General features: G+C 40.0%; 1 protein-coding gene across 2 annotated transcripts in view; it reads right to left on the bottom strand.

The window, feature by feature from the left end:
• Positions 1-14,897, bottom strand: part of mthfd1l (methylenetetrahydrofolate dehydrogenase (NADP+ dependent) 1 like) — a 37,672-nt gene that overhangs the window by 5,939 nt on the left and 16,836 nt on the right. Inside the window, exons 1-8 of one of the 2 annotated variants that reach the window (XM_056404507.1) lie at positions 13,954-14,079; positions 13,745-13,856; positions 7,774-7,913; positions 6,619-6,660; positions 4,505-4,608; positions 4,117-4,294; positions 2,384-2,491; positions 2,005-2,157 (exon numbers count right to left, since the gene is read on the bottom strand). In XM_056404507.1, coding sequence (XP_056260482.1) covers positions 2,005-2,157; positions 2,384-2,491; positions 4,117-4,294; positions 4,505-4,608; positions 6,619-6,660; positions 7,774-7,913; positions 13,745-13,856; positions 13,954-13,965 — 849 coding nt within the window. In that variant the 5' untranslated portion in view covers positions 13,966-14,079. Of the gene's footprint in view, positions 1-2,004; positions 2,158-2,383; positions 2,492-4,116; positions 4,295-4,504; positions 4,609-6,618; positions 6,661-7,773; positions 7,914-13,744; positions 13,857-13,953; positions 14,080-14,897 lie in introns of those variants that run through there. The other variant, XM_056404506.1, reaches the window with a different exon arrangement.

The following is a 14,897-nucleotide window of genomic DNA, read 5'->3' as shown; positions in this document are numbered from 1 at the left end:
TTTTTTGCCATAGAGTTTATTTCAATAGCCCTTTAAAAATCTGAAATATGATACTGGGGTTATCTGTCGAAATTCTAGTGGGAACTTACTACTGTACAGGACAGTAAAACTCTGGCACCTTGTCATTTAACCAAATAACTATTTTGGCTGAGGCAAGAAAAACAGAAGCACACCTGGACCCAGGGTGGGACTTGGCTCTCTATGACTTTAAAATGGATCTGTGGATCAGTCTGGCAGACAGAGGCTAAGCTAAAGAGTTCAAATAACTATTTGGAGACTCCCTTTGGGTTATAAGTCACAGTTCAAGGGTCGTCAACGTGCCAGTGGCTCCGCGGGCCACAGCAGATCAAAGGCATGGCAGGGAGGCTGGACAGACGCCACACCAAGACACTGCTACCCCTTCCCAGCATGCCCGGTGTTTGACACCTCTGTCTCCACCTATCAAAGCCTAACCCTCAGGGAACACTGGTGAAACAGCAGGAGGCAAAGCGCTCAGGAAGCCGCTTCCTTCCTGTCAGAGCCCATCATCAACCAAGAGGTTCCAGTAAGCCGAATTCAGCTCCAACCGGCACAATAATATGGTTTCAGGAAAAGCAGGGGACTGACCAAAACTATAAATACTGTTCAGAGATAAACTCATGGGAGGGTGGAAGGATGAGGGGATACAGCACCTGCACGAGCTAATGATCCTATGTGGATAAACGGAGACAAAGCTGTCAGGAGTGATGGAAATAACATTTCTGCTATGACATAACTCCGAAAATGTGCCTGAATTACGATATAAACGTCTACTCCTGGCAAGTAGCTCAACCCCACAGCAAAAAACCAAATCAACATGAAACACCAGAGGTTGTGGATTCCCAGAAGTGCAGTTTGGGCTTTACTTCTCACCAAGTACAGCTGAATTTAATTTCTGTCCACAACCCTCAGTGATCAAAGTGAGCCTCAGGAGATATCAGTGTTTGAGCTGGATATTACAGTAACAAGGTAAAGGAAGGGCGCCACGTTGATTAGATTAGGTGAGGTAAATTAGATTCAGTGCCTTGTGCAGTAAATAGCCATTCATAGCTGCTTTGACACTTGGTCACTCAACTATGTAGACACAGAGGTTTTAACACACACTCATTGAAACACTGCAACAAACATTTGTCCATCCTTGTTCACAAAATTATTCTGATTTTAATTGATTATTTAAGGAGTATATGGTGCAAGAAGAAATTAAATGGGCCAAGAAGCAAAGAACAGAGGGACCAAAACAGATAAGGTAAATAATTGGCCAATTCCACGCCAGCTTACTCAGAATTAAGACTTTTCTCACTTCATGTGACGGATTTTCGGGAAAAAAAAAATGTATGGAAAAACTTCTATGAAATTGATCCTGCAAAATCCTATAGCTCTACTCCAAATACTTAACACATTAAAAACTATTTACATGATCACATGTTGCAAATGATCTTCAGGGTTTGTTGGAAGTTCAGTAGCTACAAATTTAAACCCGATGCAGTGAAAAGTAAGCAAATCTTGAGCCTCAGAATACACACACACACGTCATAAATTCATATGTATTAAACTTTTTTGCAGTAGAGCTTTAGGATTTTGCAAGGTCCCATGAATTTAATAAAGTTTTCACATGAATTTTTTCAATAAAACCATATGAACTGGGAGGGGATATGACCCAGTTATTATTTCCTAAAAATCAAAGAAACAAAAATGTAGAAAAATCATTGTATTTAGTGCATTTAAAGTGAGTCAGTTAAACTGGAATGTAATGTCTTGCTTGTGTTGAATTCCAGTGTGGTCAAGGACCATCATTTTGTTGTAACATGTTTGAATTTCTCGAACAGTAATGGCACAGTCTATTGTAAATTACAGTACATACACTTTCCAGACATTTGCGGCCTTGTGAAGACACCTTTAAAAGCCTGTGGAATGTGACTGTGACCTGGGCACAGACAATGAAGTTAGCATTAGCCGGCTGTTGCCGTTCTGTTGCACACCACATACCGTTCCCACGAGTGGGTAGATGAAGCCAGCCCCGATGCTAGCACGGACATCTCTGATTGGCAAAACAAATCCAGTGGGTGCACCCTTCTTGTCAGGCATGTGGGACAGGGACAGGTGGGTCTTGGCCATGCAGATGGGTAATGAACTGTAGCCCTGGGTAAAAGGTAAAAGAAATTTACTGGTTAATGTTTGTGTGTGTGTGTGTGTGTGTGTGTGTGTGTGTGTGTGTGTGTGTGTGTGTGTGTGTGTGTGTGTGTGTGTGTGAGAGAGAGTGGGAGAGAAAGTGATACACAAAGAGAGAGGGAGAGAGAAAGGGGATGAGCTACAATGCTCCTGTCTTTGTGTGGGACAGTGTTTATTGTGGCAGGAGTGATCTCACCTGTTGATTGTAGTAATTGATCTTGGCTTTGGCTGCTGGGGACAGCTCGATGTCATCAGCTCCATACACTTTCTGGGCAATTGTTCTGATCTTCTCTGCTATCGGCATCTATAAGACAGACAGTGCATAAGGGACAGGTGGAAACACATCAGCGCTCCAGTCAAAGGAAATAATGGGGGAAATTAGATTTAGTGAATCCACATCCGTGTGACTTCAGGGTTAAAGGACTTAAACAGAGTAAATTAAATCACTCAACATATTTGACTTGTACTCTCTGACTCTTGTGAAATATTTCATAACTCTCATCTGCCGTCTCGGCAGTGCAACATCTGAGAGGTCAACCTCCTGAGCTGTAACTGGCCAAGCAATATCTTTTTCAATATTATCTTTATAATACCAGAACAGTGACTCAGTGAAATTTTAGACTTCCACTGTGACAGCCACAATACCATATAGACGAACTGAAGTTACAGTGACTGGGATTTGACATGAAGGAAAACTGCATCTTGTGTGTATTGCTCATCAGCAATACAGACAAGATGCTGGACCGCGATGTATAGCTGGTGGTTGATTTATTACTGGTTATTGATGCACACTTGAACATCTGATTTTTAGCAGCTTACAAGTTAGGGTACAGTTAACATTAGTGGTGTGAACATTGTATTTGCATATAAAGATGTTTGAAACATTGATAAGTTAGCTACAGAGATAAAGCCAAATTAAACAGTCATCATTGCCCTTAACTGGTTGTGAAAAGTTTGTTTCTCAGAAAATAAATCACACTTATTTGACTTATATTTGAGGGAATGGGCATGATGTAATTATGTCATCTCTCACATTAACCTGTAGCTCTTTGAATTCATTCAATGGGTCGGTATGTCTGTCAGTGACATGCTTTGCCAAGTTTGTTCTGCGTAGGTTTAAAACATCTTTTACAGATGGGCTTTGTTGCGTCTGTGAGCTCACCCTGACTGTTGGCTATCTAAGAAGAATGACGCCACATTGCTTTGCTTACAAGCTGTGAATGGTTGGCAAAAGTGCTTCTATTTGCAGCCATGTCTCTAATTTTGTCACCATGAAAGCTGAAGCATGCAGCATATGAAAGAAAATAAAAACATTGGTGGCACGCCCACTATGTCTGCAGGGAGTGGAAGCAGAGTGCTGCACGCACACACAAACAAACAAACAAACCCCCCCCCAAGGGAAGTATTTTTAAAGTACTGGTACTAATAGAATGTTGTATAGCATCATTTTAGAAAGGCAGAGTATCGGACACCTTTCTAGTATCAGTATACTGTGCAATACTATTCTTAATAATTCTCAGTTCACTGGAATTGTTTTACTGAGTATCAGCTGGATTCATTAAATCAGTCCTGGACCCGCTTCACTCCACTTGTTGGACTCTTGGTATGCAGGCACATGATTACTGTAAATAGTTGCACAAAAAGACACACACAAACACACGTCAGTGTAACAGGATCAGTTCATTTACGTCACGACTTCCCAAACTCGCTAACTCAGACCAGCTGATGTTTTTTCTACCTAAACATTCTCTGGCTTTGCTCCCAACATCATCATTTACTGCAAACAGAAAGTAAGTAAAAAAAGTAGGAATAGGCATGTAGACAACTGCATACAGCAATGAAACACAGGCATCAAATTTTGATGACATGTCTTTCAATATTCTTAGTTAAGATCAGTTGAGAAACACACAACATGTACAACAACTTCACCTCTATGTTGTACAGGAACTGGAAGTTGCTGGCTCTGCTGGCAGCTTCGTTCACAGCCTGGGCCAGCTTTAAAGACCCTCGCCCACCCTGCGCCCAGTGGTGACATGGCACAGCGTCAGACGCTCCACACTCTTTTGCAATCTGACACACAAGGTCAATCTCCGCCTCGGTGTCTGTCCTGAAGGATCACAGAAGGAAATGTTAGCAGTGCTTGGTGGCTAAAACAACGAATCGTGTTTTTTTAAAGCAAGATGAACCAAATAAAAACGGTGCTTTTGTGGGTTAAAGGAGGATATGGACTGTCCCATTACTACTGTTAAGTCGATTCAATTACTGTATATTACAGGAATGTTGTGTTTTTGTGGATGTGTGTCTGCTTGCGTCTCACTTGAAGACATTGAGCGCCACCACGACTGGTACCCCAAACAGATGTGCGATCTGGATCTGCTTCCTGAGATTGCTATGGCAACCGCCTGAAACCAGGCTCAAATTCTGGGAGGAGAAAGACAGAGGGAAAAAAAAAGGCAAGGTCAAAGGTCAGGAATGCATGATTGTAATTCAATTGAATTTTAAAAGACCTATAAAATATACTACATCTGGCTGTCCCCCAAAGCATCCAACCATTAGCCATCATGATAAAACTTGGACAAGGAACTGCAGCTTCAGGATTCCTCCCACTTCATAATTCATTAATCATTACCCATAAATCATTACCACCACCCCCTTGATTCCTGTCACATCTCTACTCTCCAGGCACATTAATTCCTTTAAAATTACTTAAAAACCTATGGAAGTTCATTTTATATTGAACATTTACAACACTTATAACATAAAAGGTTTTTTAGTGTCACAATAAAAATGGTAAAAGTGTTCTTAACGAAAAGCAGAATGAGATGCTAAAAACCCAGTTCGGTATGCGACTCCATACTGAGGATGGTTTTTATTACACTGTCAGCACAGGAAAAGTCCTGGAGACATCTACTTTTGCCTTCACTGCTGAGTAGTTTGCAGAGATATAATTTGGAGGGTATAACAGGAAATCCGTAATTCCAGTGAAAGCTTGGTTTAATTGACCTCATTTCCTATTTACCCATTTAGCTGGAGCTGTCCAAACTAATAGTTACATCAGAATACATGCCACTCACTTAGTGCCTTGTTAACCACAATGAGTTTTACTTTTCCTTTGATGTGGTATATTGTTAGTCTTTGGATTAATTATACTTGGTCTGGTAATGTACTACAGTATAGAATAAGACTGTCATATTACTGCGTAGTGCACAGTTATCCATTAATCCTTCTCATATTTTATACTACTACATGCAGCACTTAAGTTATTCCCAAGCACATTAACAGCATATTCATTCAGCTACTCCAGGTTTGACCACAGTAATCCAATCTTGTACTGTGTGTGTGTGTGTGTGTGTGTGTGTGTGTGTGTGTGTGTGTGTGTGTGTGTGTGTGTGTGTGTGTAGCCGCAGGCTCAGAGCAGTAAGGCCATACAGGTCCCATAAATTCATTTCCCTGGCTCTGTTTTCCCCAGTACTTCTGGTTCTCATTATAAGCTACACAATTAACTTATACTGCTTCATTATTTACTCAGCTGAACCGGCCTCAGAGACGAGTGATTCTATCCAGATATGAACATGTGCACACACACACAAACACACCAAAAGAATCCCACCTCCACTCTGCTAAGGCCCACATACCCGGAAGAAGGTTCTATTTGTGCTGTTAATCGAATGAGCCCTCATAACCATGTTAGTGGGCGATGTATTTTTGCATATGGGTTGGGAATTAAATGTCAGTGAGAATACAGCTGGAGGCCTGAGGCAGAGAGGTTGAGTACGATTCGTAACTTCCTTTATTGCATCACACAGAAATCTCTATAGATGTGTCGAATGATGGCTCATTTCCCCAAGTTTCTCCTGGCCCGTACCACACACACCACAAAGGACAAACCCAGTATAAAGGATTTCATAAATAATATGCAATATTGTGTTCACTGTGTTGCCCCAAGGTATGAGTATCCAGTAAGTTATCTCCATTGCAACTCAAGAGTGATCCTAATGGTTCATATCTTTACAGAAAGTCAGGGCAGTGAGAGGCCCACAGGGCATGCTGGGAATGTTGAAGGCCGCAAAGCTACATTAAGAGATACGGTATCGCCACCCATGGTTACCCTTGTGGCCGCCAGTTAACTCAAAAACACAGACCCACTACCAAACAGCATTATGTTAATGAGCACATGATTGTCTTATAATTGAAGTCTTGCAATGGCCAATTTGTTTAAATAATTCTAATTTTCTAGAAAACATCTTGACCTTCACTACTAAATGTAATAAAAACAGGGAGAGTCAATTATTTTAACTTGATTGGAAGTGATGAAAAAACTCACCAAAACCTCAGCTCAAAATATTCTCCCACTTGTTTTCTTACAGTGGCGATGCTTGTGTCCATACATGTATATTAGTGTCCATCAATGTGGCTTTATACGGATCTTACCTCATCAATGTACTCTTTAGGAAGAGGTGCGCCTGCTGACACCTGAAAACACACAACAACAACAACAACAAATGATTGTTTCCATGGAAAAGCCAGTGAATACCGCTGTTAGTTTGGGGCATTCATTTGAGTGAACAGGATGCAGACCAACAAGTACCAAGAAATTCTGAGTAGATTTACAGACTATAATTGTTTTCATTGTATGAATGTGGGTTGTTATATGGGGGAATGCACAAACATCTATAAGTTTCAAAATCAAACTGGAACACTTGCCTGAGCTTTCAGAAATGTTGTCCTGCCATTAAATGCCCTTCATGATCGCACATAGGCATACAGTGTACTGTGTGTACCTTGCTATTCTAAATGTCTATATGGAGGAGTAGCAGGTAATCCTACAGCAGAGGTCTCTAAAAGGCAGACACAGTCTTATCCAGACACCAGCATATAACCTATGAATTATCGAGAATTTTTACATTTTGACATAGCGTTGCTATTTTAACCAGCACAGCATTTCTGGCCTTTACAGCACTGGTCATGTGTTGATACTCAGCCAATCATTGCGACTCGAGTCAGTCAATGAGATACACTCACACGGAGAGAGACGACATCAAATAAATAAGAGGGGAAAGTGGGATAGAAGATGGAAAGAAGTTGGAAGGTCGAGTTAAAGCTGTTCAGTTGTTAACATGTGTTGCGATTGTTTATTATAAAAATGGTTGAGACTATTGGTTCACTGCTGGAGTTAACCATGAAGAAGAATGGAAAGTCAAGCTAACTATATAATATATTAGTGGACCTCTTTGAATTTTACTTGAATACAGATAATGATAATAAAACACATAATGAAGATATCTTTCATTGACTGTATAAACGATCAATTTATTGAGCTACAGCTTCTTAACAACATAGCAGCTCCTTTCATGACCATTAAAAGTATATTATGATTTATGTGTGGCGATTGTGACTGTGCAAACAACAGTGTCACATGTGAGTTTAGGATGTTGCAGATATTTATGCCACTGATTAATCAATTCCACAACATCAGAGATAATGTGTTGGTCCACATTTTGAAATTTTATGACAGAATTATGGAGAGAAAAGCGCATCACTGTGCTTACTACAGTGTATTATGGTAACAGTGTTGTGTTAACTTACATTAGGACCTCCGCCGTGCATCTTCAGTGCTCGGACAGTTGCAACCAGCACCACCACATTAGGCCTCAAACCTGAAGCTCGACATTTGATGTTGAAAAATTTCTCCATCCCGATGTCTGCTCCAAAACCAGCTTCAGTCACTGAGGAAACAGATGAGATGTTTTCATACGAACTATACAGCATATCAATATATGAACCAATGATCCCTTGACTGTATTATAAGAAGCGGGTCAGCATATAAACCTAATGTAAGTAGATGAGTGGTTAAACTGTCTGTAGCAGCGGCACTGATTTATCATCTTTGACATAAATTATAGGCTGATCTGTTTATGAGGCAGTTATCTTTCTTCTTGTATCCTCTCTACCTCTTTACTTCATGTTAAATGCCATGTTTGACTTAATATGACTTCAAAACAACTTTATATATACGTGTGAGCTCAGTTCATGGGAATCATGGGAATAAGAAGTGAGTCTGACTGTGTTTCTGTCTGAACAGTAATGCTGTATTGAGTAATGGGTTCACTGTAAGGGCTCTCAAAGAGACAGAGGGCCTCTGATATGAACAGCCCCTACACACAGGCCTCTTGAACATGCTCCAAACTAAGCAAATAGTCCACCTGGAATGACAGCCTTGTTAAGATAAGGTTTCCTGTTACTGTTGCTGTGTGTGTACGTGTGTGGGACTGCGTGTATGTGTGTGTGGCACCATTGTTCTAAAACACTTGCCGGTGGCCAAAACTAGAATTGCGGAGGGAGACTAAGCTTGATGTCACACCAAACTTGTTTAGAGAGGTTTTAACAACTTCTGGCGTATTTCCATATTTTTTGCAGAGTTCTTAGCCTGATGTCATTTGAACCTGGTGAGGGAAAAAATAACTGCACATACACCACAAAAAAAGCTGGGCTTCTGAGACGACTCCGTTTGTTTGGTGTTTGTAATGAAAATCCAAAATGAAGCAGCAATGAGACACTTATGACTTCAAAAGCTAATCTGAATAAATTTACAACGACATCTCGTTTCCTTCCTCTGTTTCAACCTGCCAGTCAGTATGTTTTACCATTATAGTTGAGTCTGAGCTTCATGAACTCTTTATGGCCACCAGAGAAGACCAATAAAACCCTCAAGTACAGTGTGGGACCTGCTGTCAGACAAAGGAATAAAGTTTGTTTTGGTCTTTGCCCAAAGTCCATATAATGTAGACGAGTCACTACTTTGTCCAAATGACTCTATGTTAACAACTCGTGGTATATTAGCAACAGCTGAACCCCACATGGTCTACAGAGTGGAAGAATCAAAATACAGTTGCATAGGAGATAGATTATATTACAGAAGAAAGACTTGGCGTGTCTGTTTTAACAGTCAAGGTTTAGTATTGATATTACTATTTTATTATTCTAATAAACCTCTATTAGCTTTAAAGTTATATAAAGCAAGTCAGAAAACAAACAAAATTAAGATTATGTTATGTTATGATTAAATTATGTGTATGTTATTTACATGCTAGTTTGTGCTTGCAGATTTTAACTATACAGTAAATGCACAACTTATAGAGTATAGTATAGTTTAACTCTCACAGCTCCAAGAATGAATTGTATTAATTCCTTTTGGACAGAAAATCAGTTCTTTATTGATTCTGGATATAAAAAAAACTAAATTAAATGAAAAGAAAATCAAATTAGATCCCATTTTAGTGAATAAATTGGTCTAAAAAAGATTTACTATGAAATTCAACAAACAAGAAAAAGGACTGAAAACATTCATTGTTTGGTTACAAGACAACATCGTACATACAGCATGAGGCCTTTGATAAGAACAAAAATAATTCACTGTAGTTTTAAGTGATTGTGTGTGATACTTGATAGATCACAAGTCTCTGAGGCTTTAGTGAGAAAACAAGTGGTTCCTTGAAGAAATGCATCACTCTACTTTGCTTGTTTCTCTGTATTAAAATACAATTTAATTCCCCAGAGATGGAAGAGTAAAACGACTTAGAGGGAGGGGAGGAGGGGAAACAGAGAAAGGAAATGGAAAAGAGACAAGAAGTTAAAGTAAATTAGAAAGATGAGAATAAGAATAAGAGGTGAACTGTGAAAAATGAAAAAAAAAAAATTATTACTTGACATTAACAGTTTCTGGGAACATAAAAGACAATCTTAACATTAAGGAGAAAATGTGGTTTGAGGATTCTTGGCTGCATCATCTCCATCCTAACAAGTCTCTCTGCGTAAAGGGCAACAAATAAAGCCTGAGGGATGAGCATAAGAATTTAACTGGACTTTGTTTGGCCTCAGACTGTTTCTCATTAGCACCACACTGGAACTTTGGCTCTATATGCTGAACCAGCCTGCCAGTGAAAATCACAGTCTTAGACACAGTATTTGTGGATTTCCATACAGCTGTGTGATCACAGGAGTACTCATACCACGCATGCATAATACGTCTGAGCAAAGCGTATTCAGAGAGGACAGAATGAAAGCAAAAAAAACATGGAGAGTTTGTAACAACAGCAAATACAACACGCTTTCTCCCACAACATTACACCGAGCAGGAGAGCGACCCCAGAGGATGTCATGAGGAAACACTTGCAAGCTTCCTGTTCTGTGTGACAACCTTGAACTGTCCAGAGAGCATGAGGGGAGAAAAGGTCGATGTTGTTGGAAAATGGTTCGAGAGAGAGAGAGAGAAGAGAGAGAGAGAGAGAGAGAGAGAGAGAGAATGGTGAAAAAGAATTGGTACCAGCACCGTGGCCAAGAAAAACACCAACAGAAATGCTGGAAAGTAGGCTAGATCGACACGACCACATACTTCCTGTTAAGAATTGTCCACAATAAGCTCTGCTGTTGTTCTGAGTACGGCTACAACTAATGATTATTTTTTGTTATTGATTAACAGTCAAAAATCAAACTGTGCAATTTACAATACTGTAAAACTGAGAAAACCAACAAATATTAATGCATATATTTTTTTAAGGCCCATTTCCTGTACTTTTTACTTTGGTCTGTAATTGTTGTTGTTCATTAAATATCTGTTGTAATCATTTCAGTACTTTTACTTTAGAATTCATACTATTATACTATGTGTGGGTTGAATTTTTCTTTTAATTTTTTATTAGCTGCATTAATGCATCCGTTTTCATATTAAGTGTTGATTCGGATTTACTCACGAGAGCATAAATACACACTCCATACAGAAATCTCAAAAGGAAAATTAATGGCCAGTTGGACTAAAATGATACAATACTACCAAATGAGTACAAGAAAATCTTAAATGTATCTTATGTATGTTGAAACACATGTTGAGTCTTCAGATCACCAGGATGTTATGGGGTCGAAAATATTTTACATGCTGAGTTACTGTTATTTCTCAGGTGTCACTTCTCTAAAAACCCACATGATCTGTTGGTCTAGTTTGGGGAGGCTTTGCGGTGTGGGAAATCTTAGACTAAGTCAGTATCATGGGGTTATCTGCGTTCAATACTCCAGACTGTTAATGATACAGGAATCCCTCACATCTGGCACGAGGAATTCATCCCCAAGCAGCCCCCTCCGATAGCAGCAGATTTCTCCATTTCAAGTCCAGATTCTAAAGTGACTTGGAAACCCCCACAATAATACTGAGCATGATGAAGCATGGCCCTGAGTATGTTCATACACACCCTCACAAGCCTCACTCAGTTCACAAAGAGTTCATGTGCTTCCTTTGCTACATGAGATGAGCTTTCTAACATAAATCAACTGAACTGTATATTAATTCAAGACACTGCAGTGTGGATACATGAGTGTCAAAGACAGTTTATTAGAGCTTCTATCTAATTTTTGTTGTCTTGGACATTACTTTTCACTGTTCCATCCATTCCTACAATTACATTACACTCATCAAGTTGATTGTTGAAATCTAGGAATGAGATCTGAGGGTGCAGCGGCTTTGTTAAAAAGAAGCAAGATGGGGCAAGAAATAGGAACAACAACAAATCGGTTTATCATAGAGGCGTTAAACCTGAATTAAGAGATTTTTTAGGGCAACTTGGGAGCAGTGAAAACAAACTGTTAAACTATTGAAATGTTGACCTTACAAAGTTAATATGGCAAACTTGTTAGCAAACAATTGCGTATTTACACATCCAGCAAACATGGAGCAACATTAAGATTCCTTTAGAGTTGTGTTTCACCACCTGGTGAATACAGGTCTGATATTTTCCTTTAGGTTGGTGTTTGGTCTCCACCAACTCCTGAGAAAATGTCTGGCTCTTCAGCTGCTAAATGCTCTACTGTTTTCGCCAACCAGTGGCAAACTCTGACTGTTTGCTGGTACGTGCTCACAGCGCTTGGAAACAAGATTGATGAGAGTGAACCAAAACAACAAAACGTTGCGTCAGTAAAACCGAAACAATGGGCTGAAAGTTGCATTGAACAGCTGAGGAGAACTGCAGAGTCTGGAAATTATTCTCTGTGGGTTCACACATTACACATGGTCATTTGATCCATTGTTAATATAAAAATATTAATTAGAGCAGCTTTAAAGAAACCCTAAGGTTTGCCAAACATATTTGGAAGAGTAAACAAAGATGAAGTACAAAATTATTAACAAAACCACTGTCCACTGTAAATACTTTACATTTACAGACTATCCTGGTTTAACTTGAACCTAGGGAACTCCCAGTAGTTGTACAAGGTTGCCTCTGTGATGAGGGATTACTACCAACATTTCAAATGGTCTTTCCGTTTTACCTCCCAAATAAAGTGGTTTAGATAATCTAGCTAAACTGTTTGCTAATGTCTGATCGCTCGTTTCTTACCCCATTCTTGTGCGGCTGTCACTTTGTGATTTTCAGACAATAATTTCAGAGTATGTGTATGTTTTCATGACCAATAGAAATGAAATCCATAACATAAACATAAGCCAAACTTGTAATAAGTCAAAATTATCCTTTAACTTGATCATAAGGCTAAATCATGCAAAAAAGATGACCAGATTATAGTTGCAGAAATATTCATTTGTTTCACTTTGCCATTATTAGTTATTAGTCTTTTCAATGATTCCAGATAAAAGGGGGGGGGGGGGGGGGGGGGGTACATGCACCCCAGCTGCCGGGGGAGGAAAAGGAGGGAGGTTGCGTTCCTGGCATACCTGAGAGTCAGGTAACAAACACACAGACAGGGAAAGGGAGGGAAGGAGACGGACAGATGGAAAACAAGCGGGGTGGAGGTTTAAAAACATGTACGAGCCTCCCTGCGTCTCTGCGCCAGTGTTGTGAAACCCAACTCTCTGCCCACGCTGCCTACATTTACCCAGCTCACAGATGACAGCTTGTGTTAATGTGACCCTTCTCCTTTTTTTACTTGTTATTGACCTCACACAAAAAAAAAAAAAACACATCTCACATACACAAGTCTTGAGGAGATTTGCATGTACATTAAATGCACCTGACAGACCCCACAAACACGCATTCCAAACATATTTCTGTTTCCAAAGTAAATGAAGACAGAAAGAGAGCAGCGGGACAGATGGACAGATAAAAGTGGAAATGCTCAAGTATGCTTTGACGTTGAAGGGATTAGTGTGGTTTACTCTAAAGCATTCCAGGGGCTCTTAAGATTATCAATCTGCTTCCTTCCTCTCTCCTGTTTTTTTTTTTTAATGCAATCTTTCCACCAGTTTCCTAGAAAGTTACGCAGGAGCAGGACACCAGAGCAGCACAGCAGTCAACTACAGAGCCAGAATCAGAACTAAGATGAATGCAGACCAAAGGTTGCAACAGCAGGGGAACAAGCTGAAGTTCATGACAGGAGAGAATAGTAAATTAGTTTAATCTGCCTTGCTAAGGAAGCTTAGGTCTTAAATCCTTCCACATCTGGGACTCCTAGACTCTGCAGTTAACATTCTGTTGTCTGTAATACCCAAAAGTTTTGTGGTTTTGCATCTGCCTAAGCTCATGTGTGTGATCTGTATGCACAGATGGTGTGCTCTTACCCACAAAGCCGTCCCGTCCAACCAACTTCAAGGCCAGCTTGTCTGCCAGCACCGAGGAGTTGCCATGGGCGATGTTGGCAAAGGGCCCGGCGTGGACAAACACTGGCGTACCCTGTCACAATAAGAGGGGCACACAAACATACAGGAGGAGGTGAGCAAACAGTGTAACCCACAGCAACCTACCCCACCAAAGTTAAATAAGGACTAACCAGCTCTTTCATACTAAATTCAACGTCTTTCAGTCAAACATCCAGGATAAATATTGAAGTGTGGATGCACTTTGGCTGGCATCGTGTTTGTCTAAACAGTAGGCACAAGTTAAGAGGCACCGGACTGGCATGGCGGCTTGACTGTGGGCCAGGTTTCCTTCCCCTGCTGCTTTGTATTACTCCCTGAGGGCTGGACACACACACACACACACACACACACAAACTACAAGAGCACTTCTAGTGCAGGTGTCTGTTTCTTGCAGACGCTTGGCCCAGCACCGTTGGTTCCAGCTTATATTCACAGTGACTAACTCTACGTATGAACTAAGTATGAACAGGAACACAACAGGGTGACAATGAAAAGTGCAATACATGTAATAAACATTCCACATGCTCGGTATTCACAGACGTAAATGTGAAAAGGTGTGATTTTTAAAAGTAGAGCTTTGTTCCTGGGTAGATGTAAGAAATCACTTCTTGGTCATGTATGTTGATAATAACACAAGTTATCTACCATATATGTGAAATGATGACTTCAATCTCACAATAGATGAAAAACCATTGGTAGAAATATGGACATCTTATGAGATTCCATAATGTAGAGCAGAGGCGGAGTTAGAGGCACTATATATCAGTATATTCTCATTGTAATATTACAGGTTTTGTTTTGCACCATTGTTGATTGTTTTTTTTGCACTGATGTTGCTTCTTCATGTCATTGTTTTTCTTAATGTGAACAGTTTGTCTTGCACTGGTTGCGTGTTCTTTTCGTGTATTTGTGTGTTTTTTAATGTCTACTCTATGTGTCCTTTAAATTGCCCCCTGGAGATAAGGTTTCTTGAATTGAACTGAATTGAATATATATATGGACATGTGTTAGGAGTACGGGGTTAAACTGTTGGTGAATCTTAATGTCCTTCTTTAGACAGAACCTGAGTGTTGGT

This window comes from Seriola aureovittata, chromosome 19, assembly GCF_021018895.1.
Source record: "Seriola aureovittata isolate HTS-2021-v1 ecotype China chromosome 19, ASM2101889v1, whole genome shotgun sequence".
Taxonomy (NCBI): Eukaryota; Metazoa; Chordata; class Actinopteri; order Carangiformes; family Carangidae; genus Seriola; species Seriola aureovittata.
The sequence above is the reverse complement of the archived record's forward strand: the minus strand, read 5'-3'. Positions and strand labels throughout refer to the sequence as shown.